We start from the raw sequence: 22,116 nt of genomic DNA, 5'->3' as shown, positions 1-22,116 counted from the left end.
TTTATTTCCAAAAGTATGGAAATTTCAGGAAATACAAATCTTTCCCAACACTTCCCACACAAATTTATGAATATTTCACAATTAAAGATAAGGGTTTCCCTGATCAGCTGAAATTTCTGGGCACCCTATCTTATCTTCGTTATGCATTATCACAGCCAAATCTCTACTTGACCGCGGCGTAGCGCAACTCAGCCTCGAACTGTTCCGCCTTGAGCGTGCCGTCGATGGCGTGGCAGTCCTTATTGAAGACACTGTAGGCGCTGATCTCTCCTGGCTTCTTGGGCCTCGTCCGGGTGTTGAAGTACACTGCTGCGAGGGCCGAGAAGAGGAAGAAGACCACGCCGAATTGCAGCTCGATGGCAATTGCATAGCAGGTGGCCCAGAGGAGGAAGTAGATCACGTAGACGAAGTACGTGAAGGCTGTTCTTTTGGGGGCTCCCAGTGCCAAGTCAGATGTCTCTGACGTCAAGGAAGACGCGTCAGCATTGCTTTCAATGTCACTTCCGCCGCCGATTCCGTCTTCTGGCTAAAGGGATCAGCAAAGTAGTTCATTTATGTTGTTATCATAGTGGAAAATATTTTATCTCACCGCTTCAACGGACACATGAACAGCTGCTTTCTCTGTGGTTTCATCGCTCGGCGAATCCACTCGAATTTGCTGGAAAGACACCATTTTCACCAGCTTTTCCTTGAAACCCTTAACTGCTTCCTCACGACGCTTCTTTCTCCGATAAGCCTCTAATTTCTCCTCCATTTATTGATGAGAAATAACACATTTATGCCATTTGTTTTGATCCACCAAAAACACAACACTTCGTCTCGTCTGTCACTTTGATAAAGGTGTTTGTTCAGTGAAATTTCAACAAAATATTTCACAAATTTTCAATCAACAAAATTTTAATTATTTCAAAAATCTTGGAATATTCTAAAAGAGATCCACAAAATCAAAGATTACTTTAAAAGAATGTTACTTCATAAATTATTCAATTGATTTGTACATATATTTCACAAATTTTTAAAACCCTAATCATAAAAATACACTGTGAAGCGAATAAGATTGAGGCGCAGACTGTTATACAAGGTAGAATTTCTTTTAAATTAAAAGGAACGGTGTCTCAACTAAATGTGTCTTCACTGCACTGGATTTGGAAAGAAAAAACTTCCAATTAAAGCAAAAATCAATGTGAATATCAATATTTTTGCATTAAATTAGCCATAATATGATTTACAAATCCTTGAACAAACTCGGCGTCTGATGATAATCATCACGATGAGCCTGCGAAGTTAAAATCCACCATAATTTGCAAGAAAAACAAAAATGTTCGGGAAACTTTTTGAAGGGTTTTTCAACACTCACCTTTTCCTTGGCCAGTCTAATCATGCGACAAATCAAGAGCTGATCCCGAAGTCTAATGGGGGTTCTCTGCAGATGAAGCGGCTCAATCTCGAAGAACACAAATCGATCTATTCCCTCACCTTTCCGGCCATCGAATATTCATGAGAGATTTTCACGATTTCACCACGAATAAAATCAATTTCTCACCCACCTTTCAGGTAATCCACTGTGGCCGTGTTCAGTCCATAGGCGTAGAGCTTCTTCTCAAAGTCCGTGTCCATTTTGCTCGGTGGAAAAAATTTCAATTCGACTGATGAGTAAATTATTGTTCACCATAGAAGAGATCAATCAATTGGACTGTCTCTTAATGGGTGCACGAGTTAATTATACGTAATTATCAATCGCTCATGGGCAACACAGCGGCACATTTAGGCAAGGAACCGAATTCCCCAGCGACTTCTCAATGTTTTGACTCTGATCACTTGATGGTCGTGCGAGCGAAATACCTCAAAAGTCAGCGCTGCCAAAATAAACTCACAGCCGAATTAATCACTAAACCAATACACAATTTTATTATATTAGCCAATATATGTATATGTTTACACTTTTTTGTATTTTATATTAATAAAAATCGTCGTTTTCCTCCTATTTCTAAAAATCTACCAGTTGCATCTAATAGCTAACGTACATATACAGAGAAATGTTGCATATATTTTTTGTAGTCAAGTAAAAATATTACAAATGTACGGTGTATAAAAGATGTCTAGCAAAAGTCTACACAGAATGATTAATAAAAGAAACAAAAAGTTATGGTCGATCTCTAGAATATCCAACACCAAAAAATCTATCAACTAATTTTCATGATCAATTAAATAGTAGTTCATCATAGAAGAGTTTCGTGTGTACTTTCGCACCGTGGAAATAGGTGAAGTGCTGATGATCCCTCGTCTGTGTCGTCTAAATGCAATAATGATCCTTTGTACAGTGTGCAGATCGCTGCGCGCTCGCCATCCGCCCGGCGTCGGCCGTGGAGTGCGTCTCCTGGACTGCGTCACGGCCTCCTTTAGGTCATCTGACTGTTGGGATCATCCAGCGCCTTGATGAGGTCAGCGCCCTGCAGCATGAACTCACTGATGGGAGCGTTCATCTCGTAGTCCTGGTCGCTGAGCTCCAGCAGAAGCGACGGAATCGCCACGTTGTCCGAGTCGATGAGAGTCGAGAAGGAGTTCTTGCGCACCATGGCGGCCCTCTTCTCGTGCACGCTGGCCTGAAGAGTGCGCCAGATCTCCATGTCTGCCGGTGTCATCAGACTCTCCAGCGCCACGACGTCCTCATCGCTCGGCTTATACCGCTGGCCAGAAGAAGCCCTACAGGAATGCGAAGCGCCGAAGGATCCTCCGCCGATCATTGGATTCGACACATTCGTCATCACGTGCCTCATCTCGCGCAGATTTGACACTCTCACGCCAGAGCCTGACGTCGCTGAGCCCGCGGATTCCTTGGAGCTCATCTCCACGTCCATGTCCATCTCTCTCCGTCCGCCCGATGACACGGATGACTGTGCAGAGAGAGAAGAAGAAACCTTTAATTGCGCTTCGTGAGATACTTTCATTAGAAAATCTTTTCCGCGCCCGAGTCAAGTCAAATGTCGATGAAGATGTGCGAAAGGAAATCTTTTCAACAGAATAATTTATAAATACTCATTTGAGGCGTAAATTTTTGCGAAAATACTCGTGAAAATTCCATCAAAACCATTTTACCGTGTGAAAGCACTCAAACGCGATTCAAAGAGCTTTCATGTGAGTAGGAATTTTCCTTTTCCTTTTGCATATCATCACAAATTCTTCATACATGTAAATGTAATATGAGCCTATGTATATAATTTAAAAAAATATCTTTTTCAATAACATTAAATCTCTTTCTGAATCAACCCTGAGATTCTCGTCAAAACAATTTAAAATTTCATTTCTCTGTTCTTCTATTGGCACTGTAAAAATGACTTCTTTCTTTATACATTTGACTTAAAAACCTCATAAACTGCCTAAAAATTTGTACAACAATACAACCACGTCTATCTTTATGATTACAATATAGCACAAAATACAAAATTCAAGGGTAATAATGCAAATTAATTAACAAATAATGGTTTGACGTCTGAAAATTAAACTCTTACAAAATGCTTCCAAACAAATTTTACACAAATTATGCAGAACAACCATAAGAGTGCTTCTTCGGCACTCCTTTGAGAAATATATTAGGGAGGGAATTAAAATTCCCACGAAAATCAGCGTCCTGTTTAATTGAATCTCTCTCCATCGCACTGTTTGAAGATGATTTCCACGGAAAAGTTGCGAAGACGCGAAGTAGATTCAGCGAGGAAAATTGAGTTTTTCCCTCCGCCTCTCGATTGTATGGCGATTTGGTGAATAATTAAAGAAATTTTCCGTAAAACTCCTTGAACAATTAACCGACAAAATCGCGAGTTTAGCAATGGTTGCGGTAGGAAGAGAGCCAGCAAAAAGAGAGAACTTGAACTTGAGACAGCTCTCTGTATCAGGCTCTTATCAGAGTTTTTACATTGATTAGATCATCAAAAGTCCGCTCTGGGTATTTATAGAGAAGTTATAAAGGTCGATGAACGATATTTTGCGACGAAATTTGCTCTCGCGCGTGCTAGGAAAGGGAAATCATGCAAATGGTTTAAATTGATTTCGCGGAAGCTGGAGAATTGAGGGACTGAGAAAATGGGAAATTCTTCAGAATTATTAGCAACTGGGCGGCTTTCTCTTTCTGCACACGACTTTCACCATTTGAGGGAAAGTCCACAGTCGATTGGAAAGGAAGGAGAAAATTCTCCGAAGCTTCCATTGACGGGAGAAGTGCAACTCTCGATCTCTTGCGAGCGGTTTGGCTCTCAGGAAGTTAGGGGAAATTTCGAAAGGGAAAGCACCGCAGCTTTCACTTGCGCACGAAGGATGTTTGGACTCGCGGAGGCTTTTTCTCTCTCCACGGCAAACTGCGGGAGTGGGGGAGAAATCGTCTTCAACAACTTTTCCGTGTTTCATGAGCATTTGGGCCTGGGCTGGAAAGTGCGCCTTCTCATGGACGACGAAAGAGATTCAATCAAATAAGACACACAGTCAGTAAATGTTTCATCATTTATTTTATTGCATGTGTTTTGTCCATTAATGAATCATATTTTTATATTTATGTAGTGTCTAAAATTTCGTTACTTCGTTAATCTTTTTTTCTGCTTTTTATATCTTCACATTTAAATGCTAGAAGTGTATGAATTTGTTTATTCTCCATCGTTTCTCACCTATGTTTTATTTTTTCTTTTCTTCCATCTATTGGCAAAAAAAGTTTGAGAAATTCTGATATTTCGTTACGTAAAGTGTGTTTTTTTCGTGCCTGTTCTATCAAAAGATATAATGAATCATTTCACATGTTTTAATTATTTCCTTTTCTGACAAAGTTAAAATTTAAATATTTGTTCCATTTTTTTTTGCCTTATAAAACCTTAATTTTATTCACAATCAGTTCTTTCCTTCAAGTCTTTACTCCAATATTTCATTCTTTTTCTTCTGTATCTGTTGCATCGTCAAGAAAATTGATTTCCCATAAAGAATCCAAGTAAATTGAGAGAGCCAAATTGAAAAAGTTATACCGTCTTGTCCGATTTCCAATACTCTCTTATTTTGATGACCTGTGAATAAAAAAAACCTGCTGAGATGTAATGCAAATTCCCCTAAAACTTGTACATTTTACAAAAATCTTTTTGTACATTCTCTTATTGTTTCTATGGACCGTAAAATCTTGTTTGTTTGTTCCATGTTCTCGTGGAAACAGCGAATGAAATTAGATATGTTTTACTAGCCGTTCTTCTCTCTACAATGAAATCTCTCTCACTTTTTTTTCTCGTAATAAAAATTATATGTCAGTTTAGTAAATCTCCTTATCCTACATCGGACTTTTGCTATACAAAAAATTCACGCCTCGATTTCGTTTCATTGCGCATCTACATTTTTTTTTGTTCATCATCATTCCTTTAAAGAGAAACAATAATATCAACGAATTTTCTTCACTTTCAATAAATATAATGACGCTTCAAAAAACACTATGTACAAATAAATTTTTCCACAATTATCTTGTCTCTCTGTGTCGTTTTACAGATAAGTCTATTACTATTCCAGTTGTTTTTTTTTAATTATACTTTCAAAAAACGAAATTACATTACTCCGCTATTTACAAGTTTGATCACTATACTCACTAAACATACAATTAAGATTAGACTCTTCTCCACCCCTTTTCCGTCTATTTAGTTTGTAATTATGTTATCAATTTAAATATAAAGAGAACACCGATAAGTAGATAAGAAATTTGAATCGTACTAAGTGCTCCTCGAGGCAATATTTCCTTGCACTCTCCCTCGACGGCGCTCTAACAAGACTCTCATTTGAATTCACTTCAACGAGACTTGTTAGCAAAGCAGATTTCCACGCTTTTGAAGCTCCATTTATCTGCTCTTCCCATTCTCTCTCTCTCTCTCCTCCGGAATTAGAGCTTTCAATGCAATTCAACCACTAACACTTCAATTATGGTAATTTAGCTCATCAGAAAGTGACACAAATTTCTTTCTTTAGACGACATTATTACATCGAATTTAAATTGATACAGTATTCTTAACTTTCTTCCCTCCCGCACTCAGTTAGTATTATTATAATCATTACTAGTTTTATAAATGTGACTTCACATATCACTAGTTCTCTAATTGTATTTTTCATCAATTTTTTTTCTCCATCTCCCTCACTTCTGTATCAATGTTCAAAGAGTTAAATTTTACTTGTTTCTTTATAATTTGTTTTTTTTTTTGTACCATCGGCGCTCGTATTACGCCACCTCTACAGAGACACAAAAACGTTGAAAGAAAATTTTTTAATGAGAAAATTAGGACCACTATCACAGTAAATATTAAAGCGGTTCCATAATTTCATGTTAAGTTTTTTTTTATACCAGTTGCTAATTATGCAATTTTTGTCTCGACACCGCTGTTATATTTTTCCCATTTTTGCCTCCACACATCCCATCTCTCATGCGATTGTATTATCATAAATAAACACATTATGTGAATTCTATATATATATATATTCAAAATACATTCTCTCTATGCGCTAAGTATCATTACATTCCTCTTTGAATATTTTAAAGTATGTCTCATGACTTACGAAGTAGATTCAGACCGTCTTTTACATTCTTCTTGCTGTACCTTTGACGCAAAGGCGCACTCTGCAAAGTGCAATCGCAGCAGACACATTGCCATTTCACACCCCAAAAGATTCACAATCTCCAGTGGTGAAACAGTGAGTCAATGCTTGCACAGAATTGCTTCCCACTTGCAGAGCACCTCTTCATGCATTTACAATTTCTCAGTAGAAACTATATTATTGCTCTTAACATCTAAACTGGGATAGAGTTGCAATAAAAAAAGACTACCTATCATTTGTTATCATTTCTACACGATATATACTATGTGCTCACAATGCACTAATCGGATCGCCTAAAACTACAGAATCTTAACACTAGCGACAGACATTTGACTTGACTTGACGGATCGTCCTTAAGCTTTCGCTGCCTTCTTCAGGCGCATTGGCACCAGGCAAATGTACCCTGCACTTACATCACATCCGCTGACCAGAAGATTCATGAGGACTGAATTGGAAGATGACGGAGACGCTTGTTGACTCGAGCTGCCCTTCCACGAGCTGCTGTTCCTCTCGCGACTCTCCTCACACGCTCCACTCGCTTCCCTAATCCTGCAATTCAGCGCAGAATTGCCATCCTCGCTCGCGATACTCTTTGTAGGTCGCGATCTTGGCTGAACAGCCGCCGGTGCCATGAGTTGCTGCAGCAACTGTGGCGTTGCGGCAATTGATTCATTTTTGACACGCTTCGCCGTGCTAAACTCCACTGGCGGAAGGACATTCGTCGACGGGCGCTTGTGCGTACTGCTCATTGTACGTTCGAGCTTTATCTTAAACTGCTCCTGCTGCTGCTGATGCAGAGCTCTCACTCCAGCCGCATCCAGTGTATTTATAGACTTGGGGGAAATTGTATTAGAAGCGGTGGCGTATTGGAGGAAGTCACTGAGTGGCCATGATTGAAGATCTGAACCTGAAAGTGGATCATGAGTCGCACAATTAGTGTCAGCAATTTCAACACACTTCGCATTATATCTTGACTAAGGCGCTAGAATAAGTTTGATTAATTGACAAAAATTAGTACAGCATTTTCCATAAGGATGCGAGAATTTTCTCAATGACCACAACTTGCTAAAGTTCATCCCAAGAGAAATATAATGACAATATTTCACCCAATTCCTCTCGTGGGGGGATTATTTTCTACGACCATTCGCATCTGATGTGGAAGAAGAAATAGCAACGAAATTCCCTCTTTCACTTCTCACTCTCTCTCTCTTGTAGTCATGCAAAAAATATATTTGGTGATAAACGTGATACTTTTCTCAGAAAAAATCTCTCATTATTACCCCATTTTTTTCTACACCTCCTCGCCTCTGTCCCCTTACATCGCGCATACTTCTCTTACCCGATGGCATAGCCACATTTATAAATAAGTTCATTATTTTAATGTCAACAAGATCGGACGATTATATAATTGCAGAAAAAAAAAGCCACGACGCCAAGTGATCTAAGAATAAAAATGTTCCGCGAAGACATATTATGCTGGAATTCATTGTCTTATCGCTTCAGACTTCAATATATCATGTGAATTATGTATGTCATAATAATCACTCTTTTTCTCGCGCCGCTGTGAAAAATACATGTGTTATCAATACTCACTGTTCTTGGTGAAAACGTCTGGGCATGAGTTGATGATATCAGATGCACTCAAGTTGCATCCATCACCTCCTCCGCCTCTGTCCGTTTGATCTGATCCCCTGACATTTGTGCAATTCTCAATCAAGTGGTGATCTTGCGATATTGATTGTGTCTCGCGACACCTCATCTTCTGCTGCTGCTGCTGTTGCTGCGACATGCTCATCTGTGATGGCTGTTGTGTATAATTGCTCGCCTCCTTGGACATGCCCTCCTTCATGTCCTTGTGCAAACTCAGGCCCTCTGGAAATGCACCCCACATGAGGTCCTCAGATATCAACAGAGGCAAGTCATCAGCCTCACTCATCGAGATGTATGGCGCCCTCATGGACAGATCAATATCATCCTCCATGCTCATGGTCATAAATGCCAATTCGTCATCTTGAAGTGATCCATTTGGACTGCACAACGACGGCAAACTACTCGCTTCAGGACTCTAAATCAAGGCAAGGAGAGAGAGAGAGAAAAAAAAGACAGATAATGATGAGGACTCCCTTGGATTAGATTTCAAAAGTATGGAAAAAGCACTCGAGAGACATTTTTCTCCCCCTTGTATTCTTCACAACTCTCAGTGTGAATGCACATGTTGAAATCGATTTGTCTACATTGAATGAATTGATAAGATTTTCAAGATTCTCCCCCCATTTTTTTTGTCCCACCCGCCCATCATGTGTGTCGTAAGAACTGTGGAAACGTAATATCAGCATGACTGTTTTACTCTCCATTCGCTTGAACTATATATTTTCAATTTTCTCATTGCTCGCGGTGTTGATACTTGAAGAATGGAAATAATCGTAGAAATAGTAATCAGCATTTACACATGATGATAGTGGCCTGGCAGTTTGTATGCAAAGTATCACTGCCACGACAATTTTCCGTGTATATTATCTCATTCACAGAATTCATGTCAATTGCTCATAATTTCTTCTAAAGCATCGAAAATAGATTATTAGCCTCAATCCAATAACTACTAACCCTCGCCAGTAAATCACCCAAACAAATGTAATTTCATCAATTCATTCGCATTTGCAATTGTAGACAAATTAATTTTCAATTAATCGCGCACAATTATTGAGGTGTTGGAAATCTTTCTCTCTCACCTTGGACACCCCTCCAGGTGACAGTAAATGCGGAGATCCACTCGTTTCACTGGACTCATCGCGATAGTTAATGAAGGGATCTGTATTGGGCTTGCTCTGCCCACTACATTGCGAATCCAGTGGGGAGTTTATGTCGTCCGGAAGGAGTGAACAATAGTCGATTAGGTCGTCAAATACGTCACATGAGCTGAAAAATGGTGTCGATTCCTCCAGTGGAATACATGCATCTCCGGCCGTTGGGGCCAAATGCGTCAAATCATCAGGTTCTTCCTTCAACACTGTAAAACACAGAGAAATGTATACGTTTGTTATCATATATTTGAACAGCAGAAACATAAAAGAAAAAATCGCCTTTTCATTCGATTGTAGCCTCTCTTCAGCCGGCGTCAGACATAACCAACAACAAGAAAAAAAAAAACAACAATCTCGTCAGAGAAGAGCAACTACACACAATTTCCAGTGACAATACCACGTATGTTAATTGTAAGCTCAAATATACAATTGCGTTGGTGTTTCAACGTCCCTCAATTTGCACAACTACGACGGCGGCCCATGAAGAATATGCCCGCAAAGCACGTGCAAATTCCATTGAATAGCATCTCGACTCTATTGAATAATTCCACCCATCATGTAACACTGAGCATCTCATTGGATATCATTTAATGCGCATTTCCCGACGACTGGGACAAAACTGAGACCACAAGACAAAACAGGAAAAATCCAAATGGACAATCTTACAGTCAGCGAGTAAACAATTTGCATAATACTAATTAGATTGATCTTTATTGTTCCGTCCAAATCACAGTCATTTCGAGTCGGATGTTTAAACAACGTTTATATATTTCAAAATATACGACGACAGGGTTTTCCGGAAAGAAAAGAAAAGTAAAAGTTGTGCTTTTATAAGTTAAGGGTAAAATCTTCCAACGAAAATGAACCTCAAATTAAGTTACTCAAATCAGATTAAACCCCAAAAATGCCACATCAAATTCCACTGCCTCAACATCACCCTGTAGAATTCGCATAAATTAAATCATCTGATTGTGAACACGATTGTGTCTGCCTCCGAAAATACCATCCCCGATCACGTGGTCAACAATACTTTCTCTATCATGAAAAATACCCATAAATATTTCTCGAAATGCCTTCCTTCAGTTCTCAAGCAACTTTTCTCAGGCCACACAATTTCACTTTCGAATTCTCTCAGCGGCAATTGCTTCCTTCCCTCAAGAGCTATATCTCAAACAAATACACTTCGTGAATAATATATGGCTTTTCCTCTATGATGATGGCGTCGGGAAAAGCATTTCAAAGAAGTGAAAAAAAGGCGGTCAGTGGAAATGAAGTCAGAGCGTGATAATCTGGCAAAGAAAAAAAAATTCCACGACAAAATAATAAACACACATATGTGCTGTTATTAAGTACATTACCCATATCTCGTGAAAACATTAATTTCCACCGATATCGCCCTGTTTAGTTCCCGATAACATTTATAATGCCTATGCAACAGACTCATGTTCAGTCTCGGAGACTTGTCAACTTGAATCAATATTTTCCGTATGACGAATACCTTTTGTGGCGGCCCACAAAAATATGTAATAATAATTCAACAACTTAGAAGTAGTCGAATGTAAAATGCACTTTTCCTTATTCCCCATTTTGTGTAAATACACACAAAACACCGGCGATTTGGCTACAATCGACAATGTACATTGACAAAATAGACTTACTTGTGAGTCCAGGTTCCTCCTCAGAGAACATCAAGAATCCTTTATTCATGTCTTCAGTGCGTGGTACGAAGATCTTCTGCGTTGCAGACTCTGGACGCGGTGAAATGGCACTGATCGGTATAAACAGTTTCTCAGTCACAGAGTATGCCCTCTGTTGTCTCTCCTGCACCACTTCCTTGGGCAAATTCTTCTCCTGATGCTCACCACCGGCAAATTTCGTTGCCGAACACGAGCGATATGTAGTCACTTCTTTACGTAATTGCGACAACGGCACTGATTTACAGCTCTCAACTGATTTCTCTTCGACACGTTCTCGCCGACAATTCTTGAGTACATCCAATTTCTTTACACCTTCACCACCGCGACACCGATTCTCCGGATGCTGCTGCTGCTGATCGACACCCGTGGACTGTTTTGCCTCAAGTTGCGCACAGGAGAATATCTCATCTTCATGTTCGATTCCACTGCAAATTTATGTACAAATATTCCTTCTTTATACGTTGCTGTCTTCTTTTTGCATTACTGTGGTGGTTAAATTTCACACAATTCTTTTAAATGAATTTTTTTTCTCTTTGTACTCTCGTCTGAAAATCTTCCTGTCGCTCTCTGTTCACGTGCAAATTTGCAAGTCGATCACAATTTTGCCAATAATGGCACTGTATATTATTGTTATGTTCGAATAAAACAAGTGATTATACAACACCCATGTAAATTACGTCTCATCTGACTAGCTTCTTCATCTTTATATTTTGATGCACATCTACGATCTCTGTCTCTCTCTCTCTCTCTTTCTCTCTTCACGTCTCTCGACCACCGACGACTTTTAGGCGTTGTCAGTGTGCGAAGATGCTCCACTGTGGATGTACAATATTAATGCACCAATGCAATAAGTGCACGCGGTTTAAATATAGAAATTTTTCCTCCTCACACCACGTCGAGGAAAAACTCCAATTTTTTTAGTCCAGAATGAGATCCACAGAAAAATCACTTGGTCGCCGTCTTCGTTGATCTATTTTAAGACCTTCTCACACACTGGCTTTCTCCTTCCGTTTTGGAATAAATGTTTATTCGATGAAAATTCGTCTCTGGGTCACACTCTTCTTCACCTCAACGTCTTCCCAAGTGTTCCTCCAGCTTTTATTTTCTCCACAGGATAGGCACAAGTGAAAAATTTTCTCCTCCTCGTGCCTTTTCCTCTCTTAAGACTACCACAATATTCACACTGTCTGAGTTTCAAGTCGACTTCGCACGACAAACTGAGAGATAATTGTTGGAGAATGTTCAATCTCTCTCCAAACACACTTATCAATAGGCGTTCTCGTAACTTTTATTATATACTTGTACTGTTTCTCTTTCTTTTTTTTTCGCTTGTCAGACACTGTTCTTCAGCCAAGTAATTTATATTACAGATACATAAGAATAATAAAAATCAAAAACTCGCGAAACGATTTCAGTATCGTTCGATTCGATGCAAGAGAGTGTCTGATGATCGCGTCGCGATTATATAATTGATTTTCGTATCTCAACACAATACATGCACAAATTTGATAAGAGGCTCATCAACTTCCAAAATTATCTCAATACGTTTTTTCTGCATCAACAATTTTTCATGATTTTTTTTTTCCTTTCCTTTCCGACATTGAGAGTTGCGAGGATATGAAAAAGTTCTCTTTTCTCCTCTTATTCCCTTCTCGTCCTCAACGTCGCTATTATTTCCTCTTCACTGATGAATACTTTTTGCACCTCACACTAAGATACACCCTGTTCATATTTATTATTGTACAGTGACTTTGATTTCATTGTAAATGTTTTTTATGCACAAGAGGCTTCATCGTAAATAATTGATAGCACATTATCTCTGCGGGCCTAATGCATTTAACAGTCAGTAGCATAAAAATAATTGAGTCACAAGATAAATGCAGCATATACAGAGGTACGGCGATACTATTTAAATGTGGATGTTGAGTTTTATTTTATTTTACACTCTTCCTCCATCGCCAACCACACAAATTCACCAAGTCGCACAAACACTCATTTGAAAATAGTATGGTCCATATAAAACACCCAAGTGCAATTATTCAATTGCTGCCTCTCCTCGTCTGTCTCTCAGTCAATTATGCAATTGAATGTACCACACCATTGATTCAACGTGAATTTTTCTTCTCTTCCCCAATATATATGCCACACTATTATTGCTGACGAAAATTGCACGAGCTCCAGAATGTGAGTCTGCAACTCGCGAGTCTCTCCTCATCACTGGTCAAACCAGACACTCCTCCAAGAAGTCTTGCATGTACACAAGAAAAATCCCAAAATCACAGTCTGACTCGAAACTTTCCTTCCACAGGCCAAACTCTCTCACTCTCCCCACTGAGTTTTGTCACCCAGCAAAGGCAAAAGCGCAACTGACTCCGGCAAAGCCACAATTGAGACTGACGAGAACTGTACGGCACCACACACTGAAATTCTGAGTGAGTTGGCAATGGCTCTCGGGGAAGCCGACACACTCGGGAAAAGAGAAGTTGAGAATCGCAAACGAGATGTCTCGCTCCCCACACACAATATTCCCGCGAATTTTCAATTCACGCGCACCCTGCCTTTTTGCAAGAGCCAAAGAGAGTCTCTCTACACCCATCATCATCCCAGGAACCTTCACTGTGCACCAGGCACCATAGTTAATAATTGGAAAGATGAATTCTCCCTCATCAGCTCTCATGAGCCATTGCGTCAAGAATTACGGTGTGTCTGAAATATTTATTGAATAACTTTGTGCAGTGCTTTTTGGCAAACACTATCACCTCACATTGTTACGCTGAATATATCATCCCAGTGTACATTATATAAGGGCTCAGTCTATCATATCACACATAAGCAAATCACCCTGACTCGGAGACATCCCTCATTTTGCCTTCACTTCTGCAAATTTCATACATTACACTCTAAGATTATTACACGACTATACATCATCATTCCATCATGTAAACTCGAAATAACATACACTCCATCGATTGAGGTGCGGTGGATCAATTACACGGCAATACCTCTTCCTTGACTCATCCACAGAAACGAATCAAACATTTCACAATGCAGCAATATAATGTTCGACATTTCTACACAAATTTCTTCACCAAAACCTTCTTTATTCGCTGACGAAAGTGACAATATTTGACCACTAGCATCGTTCAAAGATTGAACATTGAAGGTCGCAAATAGCGCAAATGTACATTTTGAGTTTATGCCATAAGCTAAAACAATCATAGAAAATGAGAAACGTAGAGTGTTTCTGAAAAATCAACAATATATCCTGGCACAGATTAAATACAGAAAAAAAACATGTGATCTTCAGGAACGACATGTGAGAAAAAATACTGTTTCTTACACTTTAACATTAAATTCAAGAGTGTGTGAGAAATCGATTCAAAGTATACGAAGGTATAAACCTGGAGAAAAGATTAAAAGCCAGAGCTAAAAACCACAGGACATTGCTGGTTGCATGTGGAAGCCAAAATAATTAAATGATCCCACAGGAGAGGACCATCAAAATTACCCCACAGGCAACGTTCAGAGCTAATGTAATGGAAAATTAAGTCACAGATGAAAATTCATCACTACCAGAGAGCTTTATGGAACAATTTCTGAACATCACCATAGACAAGACACACATAAAGGAACTGAAGGTTTGCGCAACAAAAATTGGGATTACAACGCAATGGTAACGCTCAATGCTGGTGGAACTGATGCAAGTTTCACGAAATAATTGTACGCATGAATCATATACTCTTGAAATTTCGTGCGTATTCCTGAAATTCTTCGCCTTAGAATGGAATTTCACCAAAATTATGTATACTTTCACACAATGCCATAATACATTTCACAAAAATGCTCAGCAGCACTCCGAATGAAGGAACAAATAACAATTGTGAACTGTTAATATGGCGAATGTTTCATCATTCCTCTGATTGCAATTTTTTTAATCTCCTCAACTGCTGCAAAAGTGCATTGTGTAAGCAGCAAGAGAGCAAACTCCATTTGCCAAACTTATCGTATTTTTTGCCCACCCATATTTCTTCAGTTATTCTTCTTAATTTATTTTCTCATTCATATTTCTGTCTCTCCACACATTAACTTCTTCATAAATGCACTTTAACCAAAAGAGATGAATTCACATAAAAAAACCCTCATATGTATATTTATGTTCAAGCATTCAATGGAGAGGCTTTTATTTGATGAACAACGCGCATAAGAAGTGTACACAGTCTTTCGAATGTGTTTATTGGAAATGGACTTGATGTTAAAGCAGCCCAGAGCTCACCTACTGCGTGTCTTCACCTTCATTAAACGGACATTGTGTGTCATCGCAAATACGACTGCTTCATTAATTCCTAACGAAACAATACTTATATTGCAATAAGAATACCATAATAATCAACCTGTCATACTAATTCATAACATAAGTATTTCCATCCAATTGAGTGGCATCCATCGTGAAATCACGTTATCAATTGCACAAAATAAATAACGTTCGTACAGTGAATTAACGTCAGTTTCACCAAAGAGGATTTATCAAGACTTTAACTATAAACATTCTTAACCCTGAGAGTGTGAAAAACTATTTTGCACGTCAATTGTATGAGTAAAAACGTTTGCCCACTTTGCAAAATGCATCGCAGTTTATATATATTTCACAATGCATTGATAACGAGCCAATATTAACAATATGTTATCACAAACGAAGAGTTCAATCAACATTCAACTGTGATATTCCATTTCTTACTCTGAGATATGTATGTTACATAACCACACCGTCGCAATATACACTCATATATAGAATTTCTGGCATTAACACAAAACTTGAATTCACCAAAGTCTATATTCGTCGCGAAAACACTTCCAAAGAACCGGTTAAACCACTTGCTTTTCATCAATAATTTGTCAATGCAGAGAGTATTTGTTTTCTTTCACAGACGCACCGAAGAAAGATAAAAAGAATATATACATACCACCAAAAGATCAACCCGTACATCGTCTCAAATTTTGATTCATGCACATTCATTTGCCCATCTGACTTCTTCGTTGAAGCCAGACAAGATCAAAAGAGATATTTATATTTGGTACTTCATTTGCATTTTTGCTGCCGCACACATTATCACACTATTTTTATCCTCAGTCGCGGAAAGTGTGGCAAAAGGTGTGTTATAAAAACTGCTTTGCTAAACCCATACCATTTGGTGCGCACAACATTCGACCCTCTCCTGTGGAATTGATTTGCAGATCAATTGTCATGTTATCTCGAGAAGAAGTGATATGAGCAATAATCTAACAGTGGCTATTTCTATACACACTTTCATGAACAGTAATTCTCGACTGCCCGTTCTTCTCCGTTTATCCGTTTGTGATTTAGATATTAGCTCTACACAGACAGCGCTCTATTAAAAAAGTGGAAATTGTTGATTGACATCAATGAAGAAAATGCGAGAAAAACCCTATTTGACAAGAGTATCATTGACTCACTCCTATTATAACATTTAAAAGTGGTATATCGTGATATCTTTCTACATAGAGTGTGAGAAAAAAGCGTGAGTAACATGGTTTTTCACTTAGCCTTGCCTGACATGAATTTCGTACTATGAATATGGAACTTATTCGCGAATGCATTTCAGCAGCAAAATCATCCATTTCTCCCTCTCTTTCCCTCTCTCACTCTCATGATAAAGAAACAGTGTGGGCAAAGCATTTTTGTAACTCAAATTGAAAAGAACAACCATACCAATGGCCTGTCAAGAATTTTCCGATTGCAATTATGCAAGCACTCTGACGAGTGATCAAAAGAACACGTAATTTTTCACACAAATCGCCACATCCCGTCAGAAGAGCCAGATCATTGAAATGCACTGACGCACTATGTACAAAGCTTCATTCACGATTTGCGTATTAATTAATTCAGATCAATTACATTCAATATTACAATGGGGGCACAATTAGTCATATAAACATTGTGTCGCATAAACATGCACGGTAGATACATAAATCTCTTCTTCTTCTCTCGCTCTCCGATATTTGATATTGCGACATTCAATGCTATTTTCGTGCAATTTTATTATCACGGCACCCCCGAACTTCTAACTTTTCACTCAGTGTATAGTCAAATGATGCATAAAATAAATCTCATTCAAGCCATTCTCATATGGCATTAAATCCCATGTTCTTCGCATATTATTTGAGCAGAACGTGTCGCGAGATGAAAAATATTTTTATACATGCGCTCCAAAGAAGCATATACAGAGAGTGATAATAAAAGCAATAAATTGCAAATATGAATATGAGGGTAATGTTATTTTTATCTCGAGATATATTTTTAGTTTTTCCAAAAGTCTTTACAACCTCGATACAATTTATGCAAACGATGAAACACTCAAGTATGGCTCAAGAGCTTGCATAAAAAATCACTCTTCGTGGCGTGAAATACACTCTATTTAGACGTGATTAGCCAACAAATTGGAGTGATAAGTCATTTTTGATAAGATTGGGTCACTTTTTATTGACTGCGGCATCTCTGTCAGGTTGTGCAAAGAGAGTATAGTCGTGAAACAATCTTATGATAACCAGTTTAGAGTATCTTGAATGCGGATTCCCATGCGCTGTCATAGGAAAATCTTAGATTAGTCCAAATCAAGTGAATGAAGTAAAGTGCAGAAACACAATGCGAAGATTAAGACATAGCCAAATAAATTAAGCTAGCCTTATCACAGACTGACTTGTATACAGGAATAATTTACTGAGCGCTGAAAAATTATAAATATTCATAGACGAAAGTAGAAGCTATAACCATAAAACCATAAGCCGCCGCATAATACGTCAAATATTTTGTGAGAAGTCTTATCATGACGAATGATTTTTATTGGTTTTGTTGCTTTCAACGAGAATTAAAGTTTCCATGCAATCTATTGATTTCTCAGCGAAAGACAAACATGAGCTGCGGGCAAAGTATCTTTTCTCCACAATATAGACGACATGGAGAAAAAAAATATTAGAAGGAATTTTATGGCTACATGTTTCATGAAAATAATAAACAACTCTAGTAGTTTCTCAAGTCTTACATTTCATACAACATTGAGTGTTGTATTGTCATCCATATTTCGCCCTCAAGTAAAAATACTTCAATGGTTTCATGCGAGAAGTCGACGTATTTTTCGCACACAAGCCACAAAAACAATTCATGGAAGGAAATTTTAGCCAAAGCCCTGAAAATGTTTCCCCAGAAAATTATGTACAGAACACTCTTCTCTATGTATACCTCTATTTTAGTGAAGTGAGGGAACGAAAAAGGACACCATTTTCAGCTTTTTATTGCAACACACATTTTTCGTCACATCTCCTTTGCCCCGCTCAATATTTCATTTTCACGTTAAACTTGAGAAAATGACCCGACTTTCACTACTTCAACCGCCCTTAGACCGTAAATATCGCCCCCAGACAAATTACAGTATATTACAGAACAAAGTTAACTTTAGACTTAGAGTGTATAAAGCTAATGTCTAGAGATTTCTCTTTACACTTTAAATAGAAATCCCTCGGATTTAGTATCATACTAAAATTATCTTAGTCCATTATGTGAATTGGTTTAATAGACTCTCTCACACAGAGAAAATAATTTCAAGAAGCTTCTGTCCTACTCAGCTGTCGCATGATTGATTGAGCATCTTTTGCTGGATTCCCCAATTTTCTCATCCAAATTAGATTGACACGTTTTCACAATTTCTCTCCGCAATTTACTCACTCTTTTTTTTCTGGTGATATGGATTGAAGAAAAAGAACGATATTTCTGGCACATACACCAAATTCCATAAAGCGTAAATCTATACATGGAATCTATCCGCAATATAAAGGAGACCGAAAAACAGATAAATAGCTATGGTCTTAGAGGACTCTTTGTATTCAGGCTGTTTCTTTTGCAAGCACCATCCACCGCCTCGCAACCATTCCTCCTTTCTCTCTCTCTCTTTCACTCTCTCCCTCTCGGAGAGAGCACACACAGGAGCGAAAATATATTCGGCTTATGTGAAAGTAGCGAAAGTCGGCTGAAATCGATTTTCCCATTTTCCAACCCCAGCCAGACAGAAGATATAAGCCCCAAGATCCGGTTCCCCCTCAAACTCCCACCACTCATGCACAGCCATCATGTACACAATGGAGAAATGTGCCTCTCTGTGCTGTTTTTTCCACCATATCCAAAGGCAAGGCTGGAATCGTTGAGGGATGTTTTCACTCTGGGCATGCGGCCTTCACGAGACCTTGAACTACACAACGATCCACACTATATACTTTCGCTATTCATATTCAAACATACAAGGAAATGTATGAGCGTGTATATAGGAGTCAACTACAATCAAATTTTAATATGGAGGGAGAGAAAGAGCTTTCTGTTGAGGCTTTCCGGACACCCAATCGCGGTGTCTCTCTCAAACGCACGCACCCTTATCAAGCCTTGGCCCATCCATCGCACCACCCCGGGCTCTACAGCAAATCAGACTCACGAACTTGACTCTTCGCTGCGGCACAAAGAGTCTTAAATCCTGTACATTACATAAATATAAATATTTGTTTTACACGTGCTGGAGCTCTCTTCCTATTTTCTCCGCCAGAGCCCCACCCACGTTCTTGCCCAGTGCCAAGAATAGGCCAGAAGGGAAAAAGTGCCACCATACTATGATGCTATTCTGTATACAAGAGACGACGATATGAAAGAAGCAACTGTTCACGAATTTCATCTTCGCCTTTTTTCCGGAGCGTGCCTTTATTTATTAATTATCTCTTCTCATCCAAGTTCATCGTCAAATTCATCTGGCTTCGCCACTTTATAACTTCGCACTGTATTTTCCACCCTCTGTGAGCGTGACGGAAAAAAATTTGAGAGACATGGCGAAAAGGTAAAGGAATTTCTCTACATGTGACCAGTACTACATACTGAATAAATTAAACACATTGCCGCACGAAAAAATCCTCCACCCTGAACTTATCCATGGTTATATTGAGTATAATTTTGAGGTAGGTTCGGGGCGACTAGAGACGAAACACCACAATTGATGCTTCACTGTCCATCAAAGTGATTAATGACTGTAGAGTGAGAAGCTCCCAACACAGACAGAAAATTGCAAGCACACGACTATCACTATGTATTTCCACAGCATCGCTCCCCATGGCCATTTTATTGAATTTCCACCATGTCAGAGGGGCTGATAAGCAGAAAAACAATCTATTGATAGTGGTGAATAGGTGCTTTTTCACCAAATTCTCTCCGTCCTTTAAAGCGAAATTCAATTTATTTAGGAAGACGCATGAAAATTCAAGTGGATTTTCCACCACTTACATGAATTATTTATGAAGACCTCTGTCCTACGTTATACAGATTATTTTGATGAAAGCCGTAGAATATTTTGTCACTCGAAGGACACCAACAACTTTCACCACCCATGCAAATTTTATTAAAATTGATTTAATAAAACGCAAATTACATTTTCTTACTTGACAAGCGAAAAGCCGCAGAAGCACTTGGACTTATCGTTGAGGTGATCTTGAGATTAAGGTAAATTCTATACTCGCATTTCGCACCTTAAAGCCTCTCTTATAGATTTATTATCTTTACTCTGATTGGGTGTTGATAAATCATAGTTCTAGCCAACTTCATGTATAAATAAATACGTATTTTGAGCAAACATTACCTAATGTATTTTTAATTAATGGAATTAATCACAAAACGCACGGCTATTATAAATTCCAGCGTTCTGGTAACCCGCTTCCTAAATCGAAACAACCTTCGTTACATAATGCCACAAGACACATTAACTTCTCAACCAAAGAAAAAAAAACTCCCCTAAACACACTTAAACAGCATAAAATGAGGGCGTTTATATGGAGGAAAGGATGCGAGAAAAGCAAAATCACAGTAAAATAATGTGCCTTTGTTGCATAAGCCAAGAGACTCCTCCCAGAAAAGGACCCAAAATCGGATATTCACTCCGACAATGTGCCTTCGTTGTCGCACAATTTCAAACTGCTAGACTGACTGGTGTCGAAAAGTGTAATCAAAAGTTCCTCCCTCAGTTCTCCCAATAAGGAGCTTTCCTCCACATGGATGTATGTCGTACATTATGTACCATTTACTTGCGTATAGAGAGAACATGAGAAAAAAAGGACGATAAATACACAACGCCTCTCCGAAATACACATACAGAAGCACATAATCAGCTGTGCAGATACATATATCCTTATGGGATGGCAAAGCTCCTCACGCACACACAATTTTCATTGTCTGTGTGACACGTGTGCCGAGAAAAGCTTGTGAAAATTCCACAGAGAGTCAAAATTAGAAGGTTTTCGCAGTATTCTATTGGGGTCCTTCTCATTTACTTAATACACACATATCCCCCAAAGCGACTGCGTATGCCGAGACGCTTCTCTAACCATATAATAAAACTCAATTGCCTTACATTATATACAAAAAGTATTTTTTGCACTATGTTCACCTCTTACGATTCCCGTATCTGGATCTTCTCATTCTACGAGAAACTATACTGGGTAAATTTCGTCGAGAGGCCCTTAGCCAAAAGGAAAATAAGAATAATATGGAAATGCAGAAGACTTTGAAGAAAGGCATCCTCTATATTACGCCATTATACACCTTTATATATCCCATCTTGCACGATAATTTCTCAAGAGATGGAAGTCATTTCGGGTGCCAAAATACAAAATTTACTCATTATATGAATTTTCATAAGTCATTTGATTTTATATAGACTCGCACATTATGTAAATTATACTGCAATATACACTTCTCCACTTTGGCGTAATCCATCAATTTGGCATGAAAATTTCATCACACTAATAACAATTCCCGGACAATGAAAAGCAACAAAAAAAAACTCACACTGGACAGATTGATGTAGAAAAAAGTGGAAAAATCGAGAGTAAACTTAAAGTAAACAATTATATTTTCTAACATCGTGAAAATTGAGCATCACTGATAGCATTATCTGGGATCAATTGAGAAAAGGAGAGAA

General features: G+C 38.6%; 2 protein-coding genes across 2 annotated transcripts in view; both read right to left on the bottom strand.

Moving 5' to 3' along the window:
- Positions 1 to 12: 12 nt before the first annotated feature.
- Positions 13 to 1,677, bottom strand: LOC132258065 (SAYSvFN domain-containing protein 1). Its single transcript, XM_059755168.1, has 4 exons — positions 1,548 to 1,677; positions 1,358 to 1,476; positions 590 to 1,276; positions 13 to 526 (listed from the first exon to the last, which is right to left on the bottom strand). Exons 3-4 carry the CDS (start codon positions 752 to 754, stop codon positions 164 to 166), a joined length of 528 nt encoding a protein of 175 aa, XP_059611151.1. The 5' UTR covers positions 755 to 1,276; positions 1,358 to 1,476; positions 1,548 to 1,677; the 3' UTR covers positions 13 to 163.
- Positions 1,678 to 1,881: 204 nt separating this feature from the next.
- Positions 1,882 to 22,116, bottom strand: part of LOC132257541 (protein similar) — a 40,341-nt gene continuing 20,106 nt past the window's right edge. The window contains exons 7-11 of the mRNA XM_059754496.1: positions 11,060 to 11,523; positions 9,330 to 9,607; positions 8,194 to 8,665; positions 7,014 to 7,507; positions 1,882 to 2,894 (exon numbers count right to left, since the gene is read on the bottom strand). Coding sequence (XP_059610479.1) covers positions 2,400 to 2,894; positions 7,014 to 7,507; positions 8,194 to 8,665; positions 9,330 to 9,607; positions 11,060 to 11,523 — 2,203 coding nt within the window. The 3' untranslated portion in view covers positions 1,882 to 2,399. The remainder of the gene's footprint in view (positions 2,895 to 7,013; positions 7,508 to 8,193; positions 8,666 to 9,329; positions 9,608 to 11,059; positions 11,524 to 22,116) is intronic.

Source organism: Phlebotomus argentipes, unplaced genomic scaffold (genome assembly GCF_947086385.1).
Source record: "Phlebotomus argentipes unplaced genomic scaffold, Phlebotomus argentipes genome assembly scaffold_4, whole genome shotgun sequence".
Lineage (NCBI taxonomy): Eukaryota > Metazoa > Arthropoda > Insecta > Diptera > Psychodidae > Phlebotomus > Phlebotomus argentipes.
The sequence above is the reverse complement of the archived record's forward strand: the minus strand, read 5'-3'. Positions and strand labels throughout refer to the sequence as shown.